Source organism: Haliotis rufescens, unplaced genomic scaffold (genome assembly GCF_023055435.1).
Source record: "Haliotis rufescens isolate VD_foot unplaced genomic scaffold, xgHalRufe1.0.p SCAF_4, whole genome shotgun sequence".
Lineage (NCBI taxonomy): Eukaryota > Metazoa > Mollusca > Gastropoda > Lepetellida > Haliotidae > Haliotis > Haliotis rufescens.
This window is the reverse complement of record NW_025964112.1, coordinates 35,799,282-35,814,937: the sequence shown is the minus strand read 5'-3', so window position 1 is coordinate 35,814,937 and position 15,656 is coordinate 35,799,282. Positions and strand designations below refer to the sequence as shown.

General features: G+C 39.5%; 1 protein-coding gene across 1 annotated transcript; it reads right to left on the bottom strand.

Annotated features, from left to right (window-relative positions):
* LOC124134714 lies at window positions 1-14,367 on the bottom strand. Its single transcript, XM_046499759.2, has 6 exons — window positions 14,211-14,367; window positions 4,052-4,226; window positions 2,880-2,959; window positions 1,742-1,807; window positions 1,376-1,476; window positions 1-659 (listed from the first exon to the last, which is right to left on the bottom strand). The coding sequence occupies exons 1-5, from the start codon at window positions 14,260-14,262 to the stop codon at window positions 1,403-1,405; spliced, it is 447 nt and encodes a 148-aa protein (XP_046355715.2). The 5' UTR covers window positions 14,263-14,367; the 3' UTR covers window positions 1-659; window positions 1,376-1,402.
* Window positions 14,368-15,656: the final 1,289 nt, after the last annotated feature.

Sequence of the window (15,656 nt, the reverse complement as noted above, 5' to 3'; positions counted from 1 at the left end):
TTACATGTTAATATGTTTATATCTAAATTCAAAGACAGATATATACATACGATGTAAATTATTAGAAAAATAAAAAAGGATTTTGATAAGAGTTTTCTGTATGAGTTCAATGGGAAAAACGAAAACAACCATATGTGTCAAACATTATCGAAATTACAAGCTTTGACAATTACCTTTTTGTTCTACATACAATGAGTATTGAGGGAGGCAAGGATATCGGACGTGCTTCACAGGCCGACACGGGCCTCAGCGAAACCAACAACATTCCTCCTTAATATCATAAAAACGACAAAAGAAATTTTTTTTTATAAATTAGCATAGGTTCGGAGAAGGCACATATCCTATAACGTTTACAAATTGTCGCCTAATGGTTATTGCACTGACAAGGTTCGGAGTACGAGAATATCTGGTATTGGGAGGGCTTTGCGACGAGTTAGCGTTGTGGAAGGGAGGTAACTCCGTTTGATGCAGTGGGCGCTAGCACATGTTTGCTGCGGTAAAATCATAGACCGAGGCGGTCTCTTTACCGGTGGGAATATTATGTGTGAAGATCCTTTTCAGATTTTTTTCAATCGTCTAACGTCTAATTGGTGTTCGTCTTGGTGGAGAATTGTCTTGTCTAGTTGTTCCGGTTAGGCCTACAAAAGCTGGGCGCCTTCCTGTAAGGATAAACCGATGACAATATAAAATGTACAAATGGGACCTCAATTCGATTACATTAGTGAGTGAGTTGGGTTTTAACGCCGCTTTTAACAGTATTCCAGTTATATCTCGGCGTGTAGGCTTAATGTGGGACGAAGCCGGAAGTGATGCACGTTTCAGACGTTTACCACTTCGATGAAACCCACGAGCACGGGTATGGTGCTGACAAACCAAGAAACATAATCGGGGTGAACCGGGATTCGAACCCACAATCATAGGTTTCTGGCGTGCCCTAGGGACGCAACTCTGCACAGCGAATTGCGGCGCCTCAGACGACTGGGCCAATCGTGCCCCCTGATTACTTTGAGTAAAGTTAGAATAATATATAGTATATTCTGTTAGTGCAACATGTGTTATCGTATTTGTTATCGTAAAATGGAGTATTGGTTATTGCATATTTCCATTCGGTCGAAGTTTGAATAGATAACATTAGATAGTTGCAAACAAAATACGTAGCTTATGTTTATTTTGTTTTGTTTAACGCCGCAATCAGCAATATTCCAGCTATATGACGGCGGTCTGTAAATACTCGAGTCTGGAGCAGACAATCCAGTGATTGACACCATGAGCATCGATCCACGCAATTGGGATACGATGACATGCATCAGTCAAGTCAGCGAGCCTGACCACCCGATACCGTAAGTCGCCTCTTACGAAAAAGATTCCAATTTACCTGCTAAAAGAAGTCGTTTGTGTAAACTTAATATTTAAAGATGGCGGCGATGAGGCAGGCTGCCAGAAGGGAAATGCTGACCACAGTGCTTGCGGCGCCACCTGGTGAGGAAAAACATTTATTTATCAAACAGAAAACGTAAACAACAAATTGAGAACAATGCTTTGGACATGAAAACGTTCGCCAGATAATTCTTACATAGAATTGTTACAAGTAACAAAATTAACTTTTTATTACATTATTTTGATCTGAAATGGGGCAAACCTACAACCAAATCAAATTCACCTTAACTTTTAACCAGTTATTACAATGACATTATTTTGAATTAAAATGAAGCACAAATAACAAACTCAAATCCAAGCGTACCGAGTTTAGTAGCGAGGGGACAGATCGCTTCTAATTCCTTGTAGGTACACTCGAACTGCTGGTTCTCTGAAAACAATGAACGTCGGTGGTGAAGCAGGCATTATAATGGTATTATAGGGCCCTGGGAATGTCACGAAGGGGAATAATACACTCCTGGGGAAAAGACAGTGTACACTAGAAAATTGAATTTGACAAAAAAAAAGTTCAAACGTTATTAAAACGCTACTCAGCTCAAAATAGTCGGCGAAACAGTGAGAGTAAACCTGGGGTCCAAAACACAACTATGGTACCGTATCAAATACATCACAATCGAAAAACCATTTCGTGTTTGTTTCATTTTTAGCCACCATCAATATGGGTGTATTCTTTCTTTTGCCCGGCAGTTTATGAACTACAACAGAGATACCTTGTACATATTAATGTACTTTCTATTTCTACCGGAGACACATCTTCTTCAGGTGGCCCAGATGTCTATGGTGCCGTCCCTTAAACGAGACAAACACCTGTGATCGAGGGTTCGAATCCCAGCTAGTCCTGATTATATTTCTAGGTTTGCTATACCCGTGCTCGCAGGTTTCACCAAAGTGGTAAACATCTGAGACCTGCATCACTTCATGATTTCCTCGCACATCAAACGGATACGCCGTGATGTAACTAAAATTCTGCCCAAACCGGAATTAAATACCAAAGTCACAAACTATTCCTACTGTGGGTCATTGCATGTTTGTGTTCACTTCTTATTAAACCACAGTAAAACTTTGAACTGGATGTACTCGATACATCGTTTAAGGCAATGTACCCCAACGGTATCGACATGACGCTCTGATTACTGTAACCCGATTGTGTCGAGCTTCGGATATTTCAACTAGTTTTGTTTGTTTGTTTGTTGTTTAAACCGCACTCAGAAAATAATCGAATCTGGACCAGACAACCCAGTGATTGACATCACGAGCATCCATTTACGTAGTTGGGATACGATGACATGCATCAGCCAAGTCAGTGAGCCTGACCACCGATCCCGTTAGTCGCCTCTTACGACAAGCGTGGGTTGCTGAAGACCAATTTTAACCCGGATCTTCATCTAGTGATCGAGTTAAGGGGGTATCAACATCTCATTAAAATGATCATGGTATCTTACTCAGCTCCTTGTCCATCTCCATCTCGCAGCCCTCGGGGAAACCAAAAGCGTTGACACACTTAATCATGACGTTGAAAGCTCTACAAGGAAACATAGATAGCCACAATAAATACTTATTCCACATCTCACAAACGCCTAGCCAGACCAACATTTAGTCCAGGAAATAATGTTTTCTTTTTTAAATATACATATAAAAAAAGTTATTAAGTAAAATCCAAAAAGAGCTAAGGACAGTGCTGAATTGCCAACTCATTCTAGGCTTGAACTGGATTAGTTATTCATTCTCTAGGGTCCGGAAAGAAACTAAGGTATGACACATGTCCCTGTAAACAGAGACGGCCCATTTGATAATCAGGGGTAGTAGTTTTAAAAATGATAACGTGTATGTTTTTGGTTGGGAATTCAGAAATACCTCTCGCAGGCCTAAAATAATATTAATATCTATACATGTATATCAAAAGGCCTGAAAATTTTAAGAGCTTAGAGCCAAAAGGGGCCCAAATGCACTTTGGCCCTTTTTGCATATTATTGCATAAATAACATCTATGAGTTCTTGTCTACTTGTAGAAGAAATATTGTATGTTTTCATTGATATGTTTTTGAAACATAGCTACCTATAATTCTGTAAAAGGGCCAAAGTCATTTTCCAAAAGGGCCAAAGTCACTTTGCTAGATTTTGGCCCCTTTAGCTCTCATTTTCGTTTGTGGCTGAGACTGGTTGTTCAAGAGATTTTGAATGTTTGGAAACATTATTATTATGTTTCAACTCTTTCAACAAAGTTGGCATTCGTTTAAATCATTTAAAAGAACTTCAATAGTATGTGTTTGTATTTTCAGTAGTAGTTTATCAATCTCACATGATAAATCCCATACAAATGCCTGAGGGTAAAAAGGGCCAAAATACAGACATTGGTCCTTTCCGCCCTTACACAAATTTAAAACGTAAGTTTATTTCCTTTTTTTCAAATGTTCTTTTATAATAACATTTATATGTCTGCTGTCAGAATGTGTTAAAGTTAAGGAATTTATCAGTGAATAAAAAATGTTCTTTAGCATGCATATATGGTTATGGTTTTCATATGTTTTCTTAAAACGGACTCCACATGACATTGGCCCTCATGGCTCTAAGCTATTCATAACAACGTTAGATGATGATTTGTCTGAGTACGTACGTGCAACTCTCCACTAAGATGTCGGTGGGACAGGTGGTGTTGCCGGCGGCGATACGAGCTTTACGGTCGTCGATGTTGAGGAGGTTGGCGGTGGAGAACGAGGCAACACATACGTCGAACTTTGCCTTGGAGAATGTACCGCAGCTGCCGTCGCTTGCAGCATCAGCAACGCTGACTGGAATGATATAATGACAACGAGGGTGATGACGACAAGGATGATAATGATGGTGTGTTAGCCTCTCTCTCTCTCTCTCTCTCTCTCTCTCTCTCTCTCTCTCTCTCTCTCTCTCTCTCACTCTCTCTCTCTCTCTCTCTCTCTCTCTCAAGTCTGATTTTAGACGCGTGTATCACTTATTAACCATTATGATATATGGTTTTAGTATTTACAGGCAGCTGATAATAACGTTCCGTGTCCAAGCATGGCATTCATTTAAAATGAAAGTAATGAAACCCACTGGTGATGATAATAAAAGGAATAATAACAATAGTGCTGACGTCAGTAGTAATGTACATTTCAGAACAGTGGAATGAGTAACTGTCTACATGAATCTACGCTTGTGTCATACTGAGTAATCTGGTACACGCAATAGTCAGGTAAGCTGGCTTAGCTGAAGTAGCAGCCACTGACTCACCACACCCATTGCACGAAAGAAACATTCCCGGTGTCGAGGCAAAAATTGCCCTGTGGAAAATAATATCCATAAGCGGACAATTTAACATTCTTGTCTATCCAAATAAACACATATGTTTCAATGTTCATGTTAATATGTTCAAATAGATACTATCATATTTTAAAGTGACATAGAACATGTATTATTGAAAATATAAAATATATACGCTCAATGAAAGTATTGCCGAAGGGGTGAATAAACAAACATTATCACGATGTACTGACTGATGAACATGATTGATCTGTGATGCCCCGTTATGTTTGACACCTCTAAGGTGACACGAGGTCAACACAACGCTAGCTTCATAACCTTCAACGGGAAAGGTCTAACGGTTTATGTATGACACACCATCGGGGCCATCGACCTGGTTCGTGACAACACCCCCTGATGAACATACTGCCTTCTGTCGTCTGACGATGAGGCCTTTGTCTCCAACCACGATACAAACAAATTACTGCCTAAACTGTAGGCGTGTCACCATTAGCTATTCGACACGTGTTCCAAAATAACAAAGCAAAGGTGTCTTCACGCATCTGGGATCACACCTCAAAGTCACCTTGCCACAGTCACTGAGATGAGAGATGAGACAATTTCCCCCCCCCCCATGTACACGTTTTGTACCTTGCAAACTTGTTGCGTTAAATGGCTGCTATCGATTTACGAGTTTTTAGTTGGTGATTTTCGTAATGTTTTTCGACATAGTCTGGGTCTGCTCAAGCAGTGGTTGATAAAATAACAGACGCACATAAAAGAAATGGTTTAAAATAGCTTGCTCAGCATTTCGTCTTAAAGCATGACCACTGTCTTAGTTGCTCCATTTTGAAATACCCCAAAGCCGTGATGTCATCTGTTTATGTGTCCCTACTTCCATTCAAGGGCAATAAAACTATATATAGGATCCATCATGGAATGCTGCGTTTACCGGGGAATAAAAAGTATCTCATTCCCATAAGGTTAACTCTGCGGTTCTCCTCAAGCAGTTCTCTTGGCAGAGACGGCAGCGTTAGCATGCACTCATTGGCCGTCCTTGAAGCTGTGGAAGGTATCCATTGATGGAGATGCTAGCTTCCCCGAGGAAAAAAAAACAGCTGTTGGTTTCACGTTCAATCTTGAAATCTACACGCTTAACGTACAACGATTGCTTCCTGTTTACCTTCAATGTTTGTATACATGTAAACAACGATTTTATAGGTACATTGATTAATATGTACCATAACCTATTGAGATGAAGCAAATTACACGACCTAAATAGCATTCCTTTCGGTAATAATGCTCATATGAGTATACAGTAAAGTACGGTTATAACGAACTCAAAGGGACTACTAATTTTAGTTCGTTATAACCGTAGTTCGTTAACGTTATAAGCATATATACAGCATAACTACAGCAAATAGTCGGGACCAAAAACGTAAGTTCGTTATAAGCGTGTTCGTTATAACCGTAGTTTAATGTAATCTTATTTAGTTATCTTTTTAGGCTCTAGGATGGGGTCTAAGTATACGTTGTTTTCGAAAAGCAAACTAAGGTCAAATTGACAACATTCAGTGTTATTTCGTGTTATTAGTGATAAAGTTGGTCCAGAAATATTATTTGAACTGATGTTCATGAAATGCTGTTTTGGAACAATGATGTTATATATGAACAATAACGGGACATTTTGCTATTCGTCATTATGAGAGATATGTTAACCAAAACGCGGACTGGGGACGTTTTCAAAATGTTATATATGTTTTTTGGTTTTTTTCGAATGTCTCCGTGAATAGCCACAAGATTGCCGATGCGGCGTTAAGCAATAATCACGCACTCACTCACTCGAGTATCGGGTAAATCTGACACGACCTCCTACACATTGATATTCTCATATTCTCAGCTGGCGACAGGAAGGCCTAATGAGAATAATAAGGAGGTTTAGGGAACGGATAGAACATAATTGGAGTTAAACAATATTGATTATTCGGTATAGAAAATGACATTAGTCGTCTTACAATTTGTACGTATATTCAAGGATACGTTTTGACACGATAATGTTCGTGAAACTCGGTTCTTAGCTGAATCAATTGTATATTTACTCCCTGTGTGTGTGGGTAATGCACTACTCATTTGCGAGTGAGTGGTTGAGTGCGATTCACGACCATGACTCTAGGGTTTAGGGTTAAGGCGGCAATAGGGTAGCCTAGTTGTTAAAAAGTTGACTCCTCAATCCGAAGATCTGGGTTCGAGTCCCCACATTTGTAAAATGTGTGAAATCCACTTTTGGCGTCCCCACCGTGATATGACTGAAATAGTGCTAAAAGTGAGTGAGATAGTGATTAGGGTAATATATACCATAACACGCTTTGAACACTATTTCAAGTCTATTACGATTTACCGGCTTAAATTAGGAAAATCTTGAAATTATGTTGATCTTGGATGTTTACAACTTAATAACAACCCCTTAATAAACAACCCCACCGTATGCTGCTAATGGGCCGAGCATCATAATAGCGATTGAATTAGCGCTAAAAGCCGCGTTAAGCCAAATTCACTCACTCAGTCTAATGTTTGCCACTGACATGTGTCTATGACATCTTTTAAAACAGCTTGCAAAGTGACTTTGGGGCTACAGTTTGGTACACCATCAAACACCTACGTTACATCCACCAAGCGAAAAGACAGTGTCAACAGAATCCTCCCCCCCCCCCCCCCCCCCCCCCCCCCCCGCGTTAATTAAACAGAAAGCGAGTGCTATTTGGGTAGCCATCAGAACAAATACAAATCGGGGCAACGAAGTGGACGCTTGGCCTGATCCAACAGTTATAGCAGGCAGTGTTTACTCGTAAAATATACAGACATATTTGGATGGTTACACTGACACTATTGCCAGAACCGGTTTTCTCATTATACCAGCATGTTCACCACAACGCTATTTACCTGTCAAGACAACGCCACTACCTGGAGGGCTATGTGTAGATGAGGAGAACTGGCCATGCTAGCCAGGTGATGGGAGGGGCATTTGATACTATATTTAAATACTGTCAAGAGGAGAATTACGCGGAAACCTTTTAGGGTCACATGGTTTTTGAAGTTTCGTTTCTAGAAATTGCAAGATATCTAGTTGAAATTTCAAGATGCTATGTTGAAAATTCAAGATACATAAGTTGAAATTTCACGATAAAATCTTAAAATTTCAACTTTTTATCTTGAAAATTCAACTTAGTAAGTATCTTGAAATTTCAAGAAAAAATGGCCTTAAAAGGCTTCCGTTGTGTTATGTTGTACCCGGTTCAGATATATTCTGAATATGTATTTACTAACTTTTGATAGGAAGAGAGGGGGTATTTCATACGTTTTACTAATGACCTAACAGTTAGTCCGTTAGCAGAACTCTCATATATCTATACTATCGCTGCCACCAGTCACGACTCTCCTCGTTGCTAGGCAGCATAGCTTCTCCATCAGTCGAGGGATGGGGATTCAGCAGTAATAGTGGATGTGTCACGATTCAATCAACAAGCAGAATTATGTACGAAACCTAAAATAAACATGTCCTGAAACTTACACTTAATAGTCTACCAATAGGCGGAGGAAGAAGCGGGTGTAATAGTGTTGTCTGTTATTCTGTCTATACACCTGTCATATGTCTATCCATGTATCTATCCATCCAACGACCGGCGTATCTATCTCTGTACCTAGCAGACCTTGTCTTCTATCTGACAACAGCTGTTTGTTTAAACCTCGGTTATCCGTGTTGGAATTTTCTCGCCGCCATGCCTGGGCAGCAGGACTCGGCGCAGAGTGCGCAGTTGGATAAACACGCTGCTTGCATAACCTGTGTGCGACAGGGATGTCAGACAAGACTGCACCGGTGAATGCAGGCTCGAGCGGAACGTGCAGTTTCTGCCTAACGGTTAATTTGTTGCTTTGTTCGGCTGTTAAATAACTGATTAATTGACAATGATGATCATCATCATAATAAAACTTAAATATTGTTATTGTTAAAATTATTAGCATTATCGTCACCACCGTTAATCTCTCTGATTGGCATTGTTGCTATTGACGACGGCGACGATAATGATGATTTCTATGGTGTTGATACGACGAAGCATGAGTTAATATAAATATGGCTGCTACTATACATGCTATTTTGCAAGCGTTACATATCAACCCAGCCTCTGTGTTAACACATCTACCAGAATGTTGCTTTCGTCATAGTATGTGACCCTCTGAGGGCACCAACTGTAAAATGAATGAGTTACAGACACACAACGCACATTTTACCGCGATTGGTGACAAAGGGTCTTCCGACCAATTGTATTTTGAGGACATGACAATTATAATTGACAGGTGGAGAACATGCGACGCCCACCTTGAAATCGACAAGTGGGGATGACATGGCGACATGAGGAGGAAACACACTGGGGTCACGTGACCATGATGACTTACGGAAAACAATGCTCGGGTTGACAAGAGCTTTTAAGATTCTCTAGGAAAACAGTAGGTTGTCTCCCACACCCTAGAGAAGCGATTAAAGACTGAATCCAAGACTTGAATGAAATTAAGCATTGTTCTGGGCTCCATTTGGATTTTATTTTCTATTTTGTAGATATATATTTTGAAATAATATTATTATTAAGTTAACTTCATTTTTGACTAAATGTTTGTCTAGTAAAACGGTTCGTTTCAGAATTCAGAATCTGAAGAGTTATATTTAAAACATCAATATCATTAATATTTCTTTGATATAATTTTGTATGCATTTCATTTACCAAAAACATATTTGGGAACTTTTGTAAATATACTTTTATTCAGAAAAAAACGAAGACATTTCTACATTCACAAAGGCCACCCTCACACCTGACGTTGATTGTGAGGGATACACTTTTTTTTGTTCTCGTTGTTTGTAAGCGACATCAATACATCATTGCACGACATGATAGATGACACACCTGTCCGGGCACGGGGAAATCATGCGGAATGCTACATACATGACAGCAATGGGTCACGGTGTGATTTATGTAGCGTGTTAATTTCATGGGTGTATGTTGCATACACGCAGAGTTGATACAGATGTCGTACCTCCCATCATCGGGTCAGAGTAATCCATTTCATTAAGGTAATCACCATCGATCATCTGTTTGCCAGATCAATTATGTTAGGAGCAGAATTGTTCTGCTTGGATACGGAACGTTATTATCTGCTGCCTGTAAATACTAAAACGATATAGCATAATGGTTAATGAGTGACACACGCGTCTCAAATCAGACTGGAGAGAGAGAGAGAGAGAGCGAGAGAGCGAGAGAGAGAGAGAGAGAGAGAGAGAGAGAGAGAGAGAGAGAGAGAGAGAGAGAGAGAGAGAGAGATTGCCTGCCACAAAACTAGATTGTTATAATGTGTTTTTGTGTTTTTAAGCAAGAAAAGGATATCTGCTTTTGTAGATGTCACTGAAAAAAATTGTATGGTCTCATTACCTATCCAAAATACAAAAAATGGCTTCACTCCAGTTGGTCATCATCATCTCCATCATCATCATCATGTTTACTCCCCTCCCCTCGACATCATCATGATAATCTTCTTTGTATCTTTGGTAATATAACCTTGTCATTAGGCCGAAATAGTTCACGATGCTTCTGAGATCAGTTAATACAAAGGAACAACCAAGAGGGATGTCGGAATGTGTTTCTAAAATACAATCAAGACCCTGTTTTACTGAATAAAAATATTGCAAATGGCCCTCATTGTAAGAATGAAAATTACAGTACGTTACTTTTATTCATGGTACAAATAATTGAGCACACATGTTAGAAATCAAATGGTTGGGGTCTGCGGATGTCCATACGGTGTTTTTTAACCCAGAGGCGTAAAGCGTGCTGTGGCCGAGTTTACCGAGGAATGCGGAGTTGGTTGTTATTTGCACGGACACGACGAGCTACGTGTGATCACGTGACAACCTCTACGCATGAATGTTTTCACAGATATACGATAATCTCCACAAAATATCATACTATTTCAACCGAATAGCAAACCGTAGTCAATGCATCCCGAGTTGGTTGCTGTGATACAAGAGTTCTGCAAGTTACACGTAATGTACTCAATGTGCTGGTCCAAAGCTGTAATGTCTGTACGTCTTGGCTATCCAACTTCCCCTTGGAACGCAATGGACTGTGCCACTATGCATATTCCTCGGGGTCAGGTCAAGGTTATAGTAATGTCAAAACTTGTTTTGCACAAAATATGAAATATAATACTAAAGATTACCAAGGCATGACCAAATGGTAAGTGGGAGTGGAATGAGGCCTATGAAGGTATATGTTTCAAATCGCATTGACACTCAGTCAGCAAATTTTAGTCGGGTGGTGAGCGTGGTTTGATCTTAAACCTGTCAATATTCTATAAAAATAATAATAAAACTCCGAAAAACGAAAGAAAAGTTTGGCCCTACTGCAAATCAAGTGATAAAACGAGAGTATATCACAAGTAGCGAGCGTGTGTGATGTTTTCAAAGCTTGCTACAAATATGTGCTAATACTCTGCTGCCGTTATGGTAAATACTGATAAAATAGTGTTAATTATCAAGGTCGGTCGGTGCATCCGTTAGAGGATCTCGCGGTTTCCAACATTACCTTTGTTACCATGACAACCATCGGATAACGAGCTCTCCTCCCGATTGACAGTTCTTCGATAAACTGGGCGTTGAGTGCACCGACGAAGGATGCGCTCACTGCGAGTAAGGCGCTTAGTTAACTATAGGTATCTATCTATCTATCTATCTATCTATCTATCTATCTATCTATCTATCTATCTATATATATATATATATATATATATATATATATATATATATATATATATATCCTAGTGTGTTGCAAGCAAACATACTTGATCTGTTTCTATGTCAAAGCGGCAGTCCTCTCATATTAATAAAATTTAATTCGCTTGGTTTTTTTCAAATCGCTTACACCTGAGTCTAATGAGATCGACAGTTATAATGCACCATTTAATGTGTTTGTGGTCTGTGTGTGGGTGGAGGGGGGGGGGACGCAAACGATTATGGCATAAACTAATGTGTGTGTGTGTCCTAATTTTGCTGCGAAAAAATAATATATCAGCATGTTTTACGTAAATTAAATAATGGATGGTATAAATTATGTGAAGTGAAAATAAATTAGATTGTTCGGCTCATCCATTCAGAGGGGAAAATATGAATGTTTGATTCAGTCAATGACAAATATCCTATCTTTAACCACAATTCTCCCATCCACCAACCCACCCCCAGAATATTTAAAGATCGGACCCTCAGCGTCAGTAGAGATAATAGCCAAAGGCGTCGTTCCACAAAGCGTTCTTAGTCATAAGTCACTGTTATAAAGTATAGCAGTAAGTACCGCCGCTGCCCTGGCACGGTTTGATGTAGCAATTAGCCCAGGGGCTGGAGCTGTGAGTCACTCATGCATTCTTGTGCTTCGTGTCGAGATAGGGTCATCTGCTCCGCATGACTGCGCGTATACATCGAGCAAAACACATCCCACGGGTAAATGATGGAACATCCGTGGAATTCAACGTGGAATCTGAGACTGGTGATCGAAATGTAAAGGCGTTAATGATTCATCACTTGGGGTCATTTCCGAGTCATTTCCGTTTTGGACGTTTTGGGTTTCTTACACCCCGTCCACATGCACAACATTTACTCACATAAGTAATTTTGCACATGTGTAACTATACACACATGTGTATATGTAAATTCACTATGCGTTCACATGAAAATTAATGAATGTTTGTAAATGAAGTATGTAAACGGTGTAAGATACACATATTCATCAGTCTTTTCACTACGTTGAACATGAAAAGGTTGTTTTCCAAAAAAGTCAAACGAGAAGAGAGTTACGTCGCAGAAATCTTCACATAAAGCAACATGTGTTTGATTTAATCTGTACATATTTTTTTCACTCCACGAAACCCACATTAAACACTGTCCACACAACGGAAATGTAATCATTGATAACAATGGGCTTGAACCTCCGGCAACAAAACAATGGATTTTACACCATATATTTTACACCATATCTATCTAATTCAATATAATAGTTCTGCCATTACACACGTTCTCGTACATTTTGTTTTATGTTTAAATACAGGACTTTTTAGCGAAATTCATGCACCGGGGCGTGGTTTGGTTCATGAATATGCATGAATATCTATAAAAACTCCTGTTTCAACATTATGTATATCTTAAAGACAAAACTGATCGGACACAAGTTGCGAAACACCGTCGTCTTCAGTATAAACTTTGTCACACAGTGGTTTTGCTTGGTAATATTATCTCCGTTTTCTGACTTAAGATCCACCATCCCAAGGCCCCTCTGCATAAGTACCAGCACAGAGCCCGTTAATGGAATGTCATTTTGTAACTTGAAACTCCACAATCTCACAAGCACAAGCATATAGTATATGTACACTTCTATTGCACGACGAGACGGAAACAGATTAAAATTGAGAAGAAAAATAGCATACACAATAAGAACTTTTTAACGAAAATGCCTCGATTCACAAGTGTGGGAAAATCAGTCAACTACAGTTAAATGCATAATGTTACAAATGCATTGTAAAAGTGAAAAAAATATAAAATATGGAGAAAAAGTGAAACAGCATCGAAATTACAATGAGACAATGGATACCAGCTGAAACAGACGGGCATGCACGGCTTGCCTCTTTGCCCAGGCAGTTTAGAGGAAAGCCTTGCAAGAATTCTAGCCATGCTATGCGCGGAGTGCTGCATTAATTGGGGTCAATTATGTGTAAACAGATCCCGTACTCTCCAGTCTGATGCAGGGGTGTCACGTGTGTTTAATGACTCAATCTAGTCACAAAAGCACATAGCTTTAGTTTATGTACATTGTCAATAGGCGTTCCAACAACAGTTCTTTGTCACACACAAGTACACAAGAATGTCATATAAACTTCACAACTGTACTTGCAGTTTGTGCTTCCTTCTAGATTTAAATCTAACTATTAAGAAATCGTCACGAGGAGGTTGGTAATAACGATGCTGACTACACTGAACTGTCTGCGATTTTATCTTGCATAAACGTCCGTCGCTTTTACCTCATCTTTATTAGACGAATTATACAACTACTACATAAAAGTGTATGTGTCAAATAAAAAATCTTTGTTATTCTCAGGAAGACGAGACTGGCGCGTTTTCTTACAGCAATAACATATATGATTTCTGAAAGAATAAATTTGCTAATTTCTTTATATTTTCAAATTGTATAAAGCAGGTGTGTTTATCAACTATTTAGCCGCAATATAGAGGTTAATTCTAGACGTACAACTGCCAAATCCAAATCGGTCACTTAAACACACCGTTGTCTGAGATGCAGGGCGGCAATGCTATTTAAGAAACAACATGGCGTTCATCCCTGAACCCTTCGTCAAAGGTGCGTTATTTAAACAAATGTCGGGAACAATATGTTTTCAAATTCAAGTTGTAGGTAAAAAAACAAGATACTCACAGTAAAGCACTACACAGAGAGCTGAAAGACCGAGAGCCTTGATGGACACCATGATGCTGGAGATAGTACGTATACCTTGTCTTCTAGCTGTACCTGTTGATGGACACTGAGCCTGGCGATGCTGCGCATCTCTTTAAGTGTCTTGATATTCGGTGTCGATGGAAAGAGTTCCCCGTGAAAAAAGGACCTCAAGATAGGCGTTCCACGCCCATTGCTATATTTACAAGTAACCTTTCACTCGGAAACTTGAATTAAGATACAAATTAAAAATGCGTTCTCATAATGTGATATCCTTTTTTCATAAAGAGCTGTTTATCCCATCGATTACTATATATTAGCGAAGTTATTTAGACACGCTTACTGTTTTTGGTAAAGTTTATGGTTTAATGCATACAATAATTAATGTGTTCCTTAGGTTTATAAAAGGAGTTAGGGATCATGAATATTTAAGGGATATTATTTGTAGTGAAGACTGAGCTCATAATTTCATAAAAATATCCCCTAAAATATTCACGATCTCTTGCTTATTTTGTTCAGCATAGTAATAACGTTTTTTATCCCACAAAGATAGGCGTTTCATCTGGCCAGGCCCGTCAACTGGTTAAAGCAGAGTATGTAAAATATTCCTACCACGGGTTACAAGGAGAGAATTCCTGCCTACCATAGTCAGCGACAAACTTATGACGTCACATCCGTAAACAAACGTCATCTCTCACTGATGTTGACAATAATGTGAAACTCGACAGTGAAATTGTGGAACACTCCATATACCAATGATGAAACGACAGATTAGCTTGTTACTTCCCCCAGAGCACAATAATGAGTTTGGCCAACAGAAACGTATCTGTTTTCATGAGGCCGCCTCTGCGGTCTAATGGTAGAACGTCCGCCCGGAGAGCGGAAGGTCCGAGGTTCGATCCAAGGTCGCGTCATACCAAAAGACATTTAAAGATGGTACTTGTTGTTGCCCTGTCTGGCGCTCGGCATTAAGAGGCTAAAACAAGGACTGTCTGCTCGTAGTCAGTATACTGTGTCAGAGTGGGGTATTCATGTTAAACTGCGACATGGTATTTCAGTGGGACTGTAACCTACTATCACCTCACAGACAGCTTGGGTTAAAGACTCCCTAGTGAGCTGACAATGACAACTCGCGGGCGCCCTGTCCATTGACCTAGGTAATAATGGTACAGTCCCTGAACCATATTATTTTCCCTTCCGACCATCCCTTTCTCAAATGCAAAAGCTCTACGTGCAGCAAGTCAAGATTTTCCTCAGGTTCAGAATCTCACTTCTCACTGGGGCTCCTTTTTAATTTAAATGGAGTTATTTGTTTTCATCAAAATTATATATTTACATAGACTTAGCGTTGGTCTTTGAGCATACACGAGTATGTAGTTTAGCGCTATATAAGAAACTTAACCACCACCACCACCACCATCATCATCA

Coding starts and splice junctions, on each gene's coding strand:
- LOC124134714 (XM_046499759.2), bottom strand. CDS start 14,262: ATGGTGTCCATCAAGGCTCTCGGTCTTTCAGCTCTCTGTGTAGTGCTT. Junction 4,227..14,210: donor TCTCTGTGTAGTGCTTTACT/GTGAGTATCTTG, acceptor ATATCATTCCAG/TCAGCGTTGCTGATGCTGCA. Junction 1,808..2,879: donor GGAGATGGACAAGGAGCTGA/GTAAGATACCAT, acceptor CATTGTTTTCAG/AGAACCAGCAGTTCGAGTGT.